The sequence below is a fragment of the Vespa velutina genome, chromosome 13 (assembly GCF_912470025.1).
Source record: "Vespa velutina chromosome 13, iVesVel2.1, whole genome shotgun sequence".
In the NCBI taxonomy this organism is placed as follows: domain Eukaryota; kingdom Metazoa; phylum Arthropoda; class Insecta; order Hymenoptera; family Vespidae; genus Vespa; species Vespa velutina.
The window spans coordinates 1,482,501-1,492,500 of NC_062200.1; the positions used below are offsets into that span (position 1 = coordinate 1,482,501).

Consider the following 10,000-nt stretch of genomic DNA (forward strand, 5'->3'; position numbering starts at 1 on the left):
TTGTCTATTTTTGTTAATCGGTCTACGTCTTACCGAGGATGAGAAAACGTTTTCTGGTCTGGCTGTACTATATTTCGAATTGTTTTCATTATCAATTTGCTCTTGTTGCTGTTGTTGTTGTTGTTGAGATCGATTAGGATTATTCGTAGTAGCAGAAATTCTACTACGATAAAGATTACCACTTATCGGTCTTCTCTTAGGAACGAATCTATTGGTCGATCGTTCGGTAGTAGTCGACGACGATGATGGATTATGTTCACTTTCTAATTTATTTTCTGATTCATTGGTCGGTGTAACAGTTGTAGTTCTGTAACTCGTTCTAGACATATATTTGTATCTACCAGTAGTATCTCTGTTTCCTGTGTATTCATTGTTCTGTTGAGATTTCAAATTGGAGAGCCTTTGTTTAGATTGGGTTATCTGATTAGGAGGTTCCATAGTAGTAGAAGTGGTGGTGGTAGTAGTAGCAGTGATTTGCGACAATCTATTTTTATAATCCATTCGACTTTTATAATCTTTAATACTGAATCTCGGTCTGGTTGTATTACCAAATCTCATTGGTCGTATTTTAAGTCTTGACGTAGTTGAAGAAACGTGAGATGGTTGGGTAACAGCAGTTTTAACGATCGAAGTTGTCGTAGATGGTGGCGATGGTGACAGTGATGGTGGTGGTGTAGTAGTTGTACTAGTAGTAGTACTAGCTATATTACTTGTTGTTGTTGTTGTTGTTGTTGTTGTTGTTATTGTTGCTGTCTTAGTACCTGTAGTTGCCGTAGGCAACGTCGTTATACCTTTATCGAAATAATATCCATCGGTCTTAACGAACAAATCCTCGAGAGGAATATTCGTGACGACATTTGGATTTGTTCGATGATGATTATGATCGTGAATACGTTGAGAATCCTCGGTGTTATTACTTCTCGTTAATTCGGTTGGGTATTCCGATTGAATAATTTCGGTAGTATAATCTCGATGATCGTCATCGGTATATTGAGAACCAACGGATGTGTAGTCGAAGTATTGGTTGTTGGGTAAGTTCGATGTATATCTGTTATCCTCGACATATTTCTCAGAATGTTGTTCGGTATTACCCTTGTACGTATTCACAGGAGTCTGAATAATTTCAGTAACGATTTCGGCTTCATAGGGCTCTCCGTGGTTAACCCTAACTCGATTACCAGGACGTTTCCGTATGTTCGGTCGTCTCTCGAAATGTGTTTCCTCGTTCGTTTGATAACTCGGCTTGATACGTCTACGTCTATTGGGATCAAGCTGTTGCTGTTGTATATCTTCATACTTTTCATAGTATGCACCTTCAGTTAAAGTAATAGGTTCTTGAGTCGTCGTAGTCGTCGTAGTCGAAGGACGTCTTCTACGTTGACCCGATAATCCTGGCCTACGTGTTCTCGATCTTTGAGTTGTACTTGGGGAACTTGGGAAAGTTACAGATTCCGGTGAAATAGTCGTATGTACGGATACTTCTTCGACAGGGAAAGTATAAGGTATGAATGTTTCCGGTGATTCAGTAGGTATCTCAGTTGTAATTATATTCTCATAACCTGTAGGACTTGTATTTGTAACGCCAGGTTTCTTTCTTCTATATTGATCACGCGATGGTTTTTGTTGTCTTTGAGATTGCAATTCAGGTTCTTGATAATTAATATATTCCTGTTGCTGATTATTCAATTCCTTATGATAATCTGTCTGTTGTTGCTGTTGCTGCTGCTGCTGTTGCTGCTGCTGCTGCTGCTGCTGCTGCTGCTGCTGCTGCTGCTGCTGTTGTTGTTGTTGAACGTATTGCGTTTGATATTCCTGATTTTCAAAGCTCGTCTTTAATGGTACACCATCTGATTCCGGTTGTTGTTGAATCTAAATAAAAACGAAACGAAATATTACATATCATTTTCTAAACGATATCATTCGAGAACGAAGATTTTCAATATTACCTGCGATCCATGTGACGTATTATGCTCTATGAAAGTATTTTGTTCGTTGTAGATGTTAGGCGATTGAGAAGTAACCCTAGGGATTTCGTATTGGGATAATTCGATTGAATAAGGTCTTTCTCTGTTATTATTGATCTTGGAGAATTCAATTTGATCTGTAATATTTTTCTCGATAAAAGAACCACCATTCTCATCTTTCTCCTTTTGTTGTTTAATCAATTTCTGTAATTCCTCTTGATGTTTCTTCAATTCCTCTTGCTGTTGTTTTTGAATTTCGAGTTGTTGCTGACGTTCCTGTTCGGCAAGACGTTGCCTGTCACGTTGTACAAGCTGTTGTTGAATGATAAACTGTTGCTCATTGAAATGTTTCAACGATATACTCTCCGGCGTTTCATAATCTTGTTGCTGGCTGGGTACGACCGAGCTTTGATATTGATGTACTTGAGGATTAACGTAAACCATTTTTGGAACTTGAGGAAGTTGACTAGGTTGTATAATATTGGAAGTGAATTTATTCGGTGGATTTATCCTTGGTAATACCTCGTTTATATCGGATGGATATTTATTTTTTGATAATGGCCAAGATGGTGGTGGAGGAGTTAAATCTTGTTGTTCAGATACATAATAAGTATTGGGTATACCCGAGGTTGATAAAATATCACCATGATTGTCGTTCTGTTTGATGCTTGCCGTAGTACTATGAGAATTTTTATAATAATCATCGATATCACGTACAACGTCATTCGTATGAACGTATGTCGACGATTGATCTTGAACTTGAGGTGCTACAGTAGTAGACGATGTACCGATCGTAGAAGTGGAATAAACTTCGGGTGGTAATAATGTGTCATAGGGTACCGACGGTCTAAAATTATATTCGTTATATATCGAGGACGGTGTCACGTAGCTAACTTCATGACTCTCGTGTACAAGATAAGCCGGATCTCTTTCGTATGATGTTTTATAATGATTTATAGGATGATTCACTTGGGTATAAAAATTACCATTAGACGTATGTATTTGTGGCTGATATCTGTCATAATTTGGACGACGTTTTTGTTCGACGATCCTATCGTCTTTAACAAAATCGACGTTTACATCGGTACCAGGTGGTTGAAGATATGGTTTGGCATTGCCAGATATTTTTAAAGATTCGAATGGTTTAGCTTGATGTCGCGGTGGTTGAAGAAGTTGAGGTACACCAGGATAACCATTGTTGTAATAGGACGTTGGTGGTCTATTTTTCGATGGGGTTGGCGGAACTGGATTAGTAGTTGATGTGTATCCCTTGATAAAATAAGTGGCAGCTCTTACTGCATCTGGTACAATTTGATGTGCCTGTGGTGGTACGTATGCCGGTTGTCTTAAGAAATCGTTAACGATCGAATAACTATTATCCCTGATAACTTTGCGCGGTGGTTCAGAATGTTCAAAACGATATGCGTCCTTGGGCGGTGGTATCAAAAAAGTATAATCCCTTGTTTCACTGGCAACGTATTTGTTAACGTTATTACCGTGGCTCTGTTGTGAAACTTTTTGTCCTTCACCGCGTGCTTTAGCCGCGGCATTACCAAAAACTGTGAAACTACCGAGTATAGTAGGCGGACTGTAATCTTGATTCGACGTAGAACCCTGCTTGTTTTTGTTCCTTTGAGGCTTCAGTTTTTCCGACTTGATCATGTGCTCTTGAAGTTTACCTAATACAGGATGAGGATGAGGAAGAGGCTGCTGTGCGTTTCTCTCGAGATGATTAGCCGGCTTTACGTTAGTACCAATCGTATCTTCGTATCCATTTGCCAGTGGTCTCCATCCATTGGCGATCATTGACGATCGTGTTGGTGACTGTAAAAAAAAAAAGAAAAAAAAAAAAAAAAGATAGAAAAAAAAACGTAGAAAAATAGAAAAAATAACATCATTGATTTCTTTTTTAATTTCTTTTTTTTTTTTTTTTTCTCGATTATAAATACGTCGATTTTGAAAAGTTTCACCGTTTAGAGAAAATGATAGTTCTCTAATAACGGATACTTTTACTTCCATGTTGAAAATGAACTGTGATAGTTCTGTCGAATCTGACGTAATGAGAAATTATTAAATATGATCGATATAAATAAATTATGTAGAGAATTATGGTCTTTGAGAAATGAAAATGAATGAAGAGATCAAAGTATACACACACACACACACATATATATATATATATTCGCTTTCACGATAATTTAATATATAACAATGTACTTACAGTTTTAACATCAGAACGGTCTATGGACACGGTAATCGCCCCGACCGTGGTCAACAGCCATGTTGCAAGGACATCTAGGATACAAACAAAAAAAAATATATATATATATACATATATATATATATAATCATTTTATCTTAATTATTTCTATTTCGTATGTAATAGGATCATTTGATTGCATTTATAAAAACTAATTTCAAACAATAGACCACTAATTGTATAAAATCATTAATTTTTAATGGTATATATATATATATATATATATATATATATGTATGTATGTACTTACAATTTGATATCCGTTTCAACGACATCGTGGCAGACCATGAGATCATTTATTCGAGAATTCTGTAATATAAAACGATAAATAGACGATTATCTGTGTTAAGATTACTTTTAAGTGGACGATTAATCGAAAGTTTGAAAAGTCAGGGTTCTCTAATGGAAAGTATATCGTCGAAAGCGGAACAGGAGGATTAAGAGGAAAGAAAGAAAGAGAGAGAGAGATAGAGAGAGAGAAAAGGTAGATCGAAGGAGTTTAGTATGTACCCAGATCCTTTATGATACTAGAAGAGGAGTATATTTTTCTTTAGAATTATGATACAGGGAGAAAGGAAATATAGAAAGCGCCGGACATCTATCATCATTTTTAGGATCGTTTCCGCAGCGCGGTTTCTCGTTTCTATGTTATATATACATATACGTACGTACATACGTATATGTATATATCGAAGTAATAACGAAATTCAGAAAGTAGAAAGAATTTTAACCTTTTTTCTTTTTTTCTTCATGAAAAAGAAATAAAATAAAGTTGGTCAACTTTTTTTCGCGACTTGTAAAAATGAAGAAAAAAGAAAAGATTTCGACGTAAATCGAGTTATCATAAGCGAGTAAAAAAAGAAAAAAAAAAAAAGGAAAGAAAGGAAAAAGATGTGAATTAATTGATTAAGAAAAATCAATATTAAAATGAAAAAAAAAAAAAAAAAAAAAAAAAAAAAAAGAAGAAGAAGAAGAAGAAGAAAAACCAAACCAAAGACAAACGGGGGAAGAAAAAAAAAAAGAAATAAGAAGAAAGAATGAATCGATTGAAAATAAATTTTTATTGTTATCTCGATCATCTTTGATATCAATTGTCCTTTGTCTTGGAATGATCTTTTTTTCTTTTCCTTCTTCTTTTTTTTTTTTTCTTTTTCTTCTCTTACAGAATTTTAATCAAAGAGAGCGATCATCATCGGAAGATCGTGATATTCGAATTCATGCATTGAAGCGTATTAATATCATTACTATAAATTATCTTGTTCGTCCTTTATGCGAATTAGTTTATGTGTATCATTACATGTCAGTTATCATTCCGAACGACGACGCATATCCACAATCGTTTGATTCGCTGGCGAAAGGAAATCGTGCTGCATGATACGAGAAATGTCACTTTTGTTACAAAAGTTTTACAAAGGGAAAGTTTATATTCATTGTTTTCGACGATTTCCTTTTTCTTTTCGACTAGATTAAATATAGAGAAATGATTTAATTTTTTTTTTAGCGATTAACAATTCAATACAATAATCGTTTCAATAATATAAATTAAATAAATGATTTAAAAAAAAAAAAAAAAAAAAACAAAAAAAAGTAAATAGAGAACATTAACGATTAATTGATTGAATTAAAAAGAAAAATAATATCAATAATATTATACGTATAATATGAATAAAATAAAAATTGTTTAAGAACGAATAGGTTAAGATGAAGGATTGAGAAGAAGAAAAAAAGAAAAGAACGAAATAAAATAGAAGATAAAACAGATTGAGGTGGATTGAAAATGTCGGAATAAAAAAAATAAAATGTGAGATAATTAATAAAACAAAAGGAAAACTTTCTTTTTTTTTCTTTTCTTTTTTTTTTTTTTTTTTTTTTTTTTTTTTTTTTTTGTAAAAAATGCAATGATGAAGGTAAAGGATGAAAAAAGAAAAAGATAAAATGAACGAAATCAAGAATTAAATAGTTAAAATAAATGATAAGGGAGTGAATGATAAAGATGTTTAATAGAAAATGATGAAGGAGAGATAAAACGATAAAGTAATAATAATAATTATTATTATTATTACTTTATATTTTTATAAAAATTGTAGAATTAAAGGGCTTTTAATATTTTACTTTAGGAACGTAAAACGTAAAACGTAGAACGTAGAACGAAGAAGAAGGGGAAGAAGGAAAAGATCTTTCCTTTCTCGTAGTTTATTTATTTTTATTTTTTAAAAGGAACGTCGCTCTTGACATGAAGAATGACCACATTCAGACTGATCTACGACTTGAGCACATCTGCGAGGCGAAGCTACAATATGTCATTTTTTCTTGATAAATAGTTTTAGAGTAACGTTGGGAAACGCGACTTTTTGGAAACATATGTATTTTTCTTCTTCTTCTTCTTCTTCTTTCTTTTTTTCTTTCTATCTTTCATGTTACTTCTATTTGTCTTCTTTTTCTTTTCTTTTCTTTTTTGTTTCTATTTATTTATTTATTTATTTTTTCTTTTTTTTTTTTTTAAATTCAACTACATACACAATAAATACAGTAAACGTTCGGACAGTTTACAATTTACAACTCTATCATTATTCGATGAATGCTTTTACGTATATTGTAAAAGAATATTAAAGTCGCCGGACATCTTTATTATTTAATATTTTTTTTTTTTTAACCATGCATTCGATTACGTTTTCGTGTATTTTCTTTATCATCTCTTTATTCTTGTATTTCTTTTCTTTTCTATTCTTTTTTCTTCCGTCCTTCCTTTAAGAACGATAAAGGTGAGTTTATATATATATATATATATATCGTACGTTATTAGAAATTCCACGTAGAATTTTTGTGAAATATTATTTCTCTTATTTTTCTTTTCTTTTTATTTATTTATTTATTTTTTGTTTCTCTTCTTTACTTCTTTGTCCGTTTACATCTCTTCGTAAACCTACCCCTCTCGTTAAAGTTTCAATTTTCGATTCTCAAAAGCACGGAGTTTCGTGCTTTTAAGAAATAAAGAGGAAGAGAAGGGAAGTGAAGAAGTAAGAAAAAAAAAAAAGGGAAGGAAGATTAGAGAAGAATAAAATATGCGCATTCTTAAAATTATTATACTTTTAACGACGGTGGCGCCGTCGTTTATATGTGGGGCGCAAAATCGACGGAAAATCAATATGGCCGAGCACATTCAAATTTCAACTCGGTATCCCGTACGAGTTAATTATTTAAAAGCGTGCATCCCTATGGACATCGAGATCTATTTCTCTCTCTCTCTCTCTCTCTCTCTCTCTCTCTCTCTCTCTCTCTCTCTCTCTTTCTCTCTCACTTTCTCTTTTAATCTCCCTCTTTTTCGTATAGCACTCGAACGATAAATCCTTCTGTTTCGAGCGTTACGATTGCGATTTAACGCGGCGAAAAAAATATTTGAAGATTACGCGAGGGTAGTAGAAATAAAAAGAAAAAGAAAAAAAAAAAAAAAATGAAAAATATCAGAATGACGTTTACTGCGAGAATTTTAATATCGAAATTTCCAAAGTAAAATTACAACAATATTTTTTTCCTTTTGAAAATTTTCAAGATACATTTGTTCCTCAATACAATATTTTCGTATTATTATTTTTAAATAAGATCGAACGATGTAATACCATCGAGAAAAAAAAAGAAGAAAGAAAGAAAAGAAAAAAGAGGGAAAAGAAATAAAATCGTATCTCTTCGAAATATAATGAAATAAAATTATATCGATTTCTATACGAAAGAAATAGAACCTCTCTAATAAAATTAACTTAATATTAACAAAATTACAAGTATGATATAATAATAATAATAATAATAATAATTAAAAAAGAACAGATTGTTTATGCAAAATAAATAAAATTTATTACATTGAACGAATTATTATTAAAAATCGTGTTTTTTTCTTTTTTTTTTTTTTATATATTTTTTCCTCATACTTTTACGTTTCCCGATGATTTTGATCGAGGAAGAAATAGAAAGGAAGATTAAAGAAATAAAGAGAAAGGAAAAGAAGAAAAAAAAGCTAACAATATGTATGAAAAGAAAAAGAAAAAAAAAAAAAACAAAAGAAAAGAACAGGAAAAAGAAGAAGAAGAAGAAGTAGAAAAAAGAAAAAAGAAAAAAAGATGAAAGAAATTCATAACTCCATGAGAGATATTCTCTCGATATGAATAAAGTGAAAGCATCGCTCGCGTATCTTAAATTTTACGCGTAATGGACATGAGAATTTCATTAACCGCGAACATTATAAGCGTGTACTTTCGAAAGCTCGTGAGCAAACGAGTTTAGGAATCTCTCGTTCAACTTTTCGCTTCTAATGGTTTTTTTTTCTTTTTTTTTTTTTTTTTTTTTTTTCTTATTCGTCGCAACAACATTAAAACGAGACCACATGTAAAAAGAGAAAGAGAAAGAGAAAGATAAGGTGAATGAGGGTGAGAGAGAGGGAGGGAGGTAGGGAGGGAAGGGGGGAAAAAGGAGATAGAAATCAAAAAATGGAAAATGTGAGAAATAAGTCTTATCGACGACGTAATAGGCCAAGCAAAGTGGTAATAACGAGTTCTATTGAAAAATTTTATAATCTACCTCTCACCGGTGTCTCTCACATTTCCTTGTAGAATTATACCACCTCGTTTAAATGTTCTTCGTCCTTGTCTCTTTCTATATACTTGGATCTTTTCTCTCTCTCTCTCTCTCTCTCTCTCTCTCTCTCTCTTTCTTGCGTACACACGTACAGATACACGTAGACACACACACACACGCACATGCACAATATCTATAGACCATACACATATATGTATATACAGATATATATATATATATATATATACATATACATATATATATATATATATATAGATAGGCAGACAAATACATGGTCGAACAAGTCGCATAATTTGCTTAATGTATTCTTGTCCCAATCTCTCGTCTGGATAAGACCACGTAATCGCTGTGAAATGTTATTAGATTAGAATTAGGCCCTGGTAGGTAATTACACACACACACATATATATATATATATATATATACGTATATATGTATGTAGTTGGAAAAGTAAATCCAGTTTCATTTAGTGAATGCTTTAGCATTTAGGTTTACATCGAAAGATTGAAATCTTTGAAATCTTTGAAATCTTTCGAGCATAGTTAAATTAAGTTAATATAATCAAACTGAAATTTTCGGTCAGTAATTATTAGATAATCTTCTTCTTATTATTATTATTATTCTTTTATTTCCCTCTAATGGATTATTTCTTGATACGAAAAGAAAAGTAATTTCAATAAGAGAATATACTTATATATATATATATATATATTTTTTTTTTTTTTTTATTTTTATTTTATTTTCTTTGTCATTATGATAGATAAGTTTTAATCGAAGAAGAAATCATTTCTATGAAAGAAAATAAGTCAAGAATTCTCGTTCGTACGTTTAAAACTCTTTATACTTATTTTAACGAATAAAACCTTATCTCATCTGAAATAATTTTCTCTCTCTCTCTCTCTCTCTTGTTCATTTCATTTCTTCGTTTCTTCTTCTTTTTCTCTTTCTATCTCTCTTTCTCTTTCTGTTTTTTTTTTTTTTTTAGTTTTTCTTTTTTAGTTTTCCTAAAAATAAACTCCACTTGTCGTCGTTATCGTTTATATTGATTCATACAAATAGAAAGGAGTTGGTTGAAATGGAAATTCAAATAAAAAAAAAAAAAAAAAAAGAAAAAAGAAAAAGAAAGAAAAAGTAAGAATAACAGATAAAAGTAAAAAAAAAAGAAAAATAAATAAGTAGAAAAGACGTG

The 10,000-nt window shown here is 31.8% G+C and overlaps 2 protein-coding genes across 4 annotated transcripts in view; one reads left to right on the plus strand and one right to left on the minus strand.

Moving 5' to 3' along the window:
- LOC124953950 (glycine-rich cell wall structural protein 1-like) overlaps positions 1-6,091 on the plus strand; it is a 68,785-nt gene extending 62,694 nt beyond the window's left edge. Inside the window, exon 4 of one of the 2 annotated variants that reach the window (XR_007102382.1) lies at positions 4,188-6,091. The gene's annotated coding sequence lies outside the window, so the exon portion shown is untranslated. The remainder of the gene's footprint in view (positions 1-4,187) is intronic. The other variant, XM_047506063.1, reaches the window with a different exon arrangement.
- Positions 1-10,000, minus strand: part of LOC124953949 (putative mediator of RNA polymerase II transcription subunit 26) — a 35,463-nt gene that overhangs the window by 1,143 nt on the left and 24,320 nt on the right. For both annotated transcript variants that reach the window (XM_047506046.1, XM_047506045.1), the window contains exons 2-5: positions 4,475-4,533; positions 4,186-4,259; positions 1,947-3,788; positions 1-1,869 (exon numbers count right to left, since the gene is read on the minus strand). The exon at positions 1-1,869 is cut by the window's left edge and continues 1,143 nt beyond it. In XM_047506046.1, the coding sequence (XP_047362002.1) occupies positions 1-1,869; positions 1,947-3,788; positions 4,186-4,259; positions 4,475-4,520 (3,831 nt within the window). In that variant the 5' untranslated portion in view covers positions 4,521-4,533. The remainder of the gene's footprint in view (positions 1,870-1,946; positions 3,789-4,185; positions 4,260-4,474; positions 4,534-10,000) is intronic.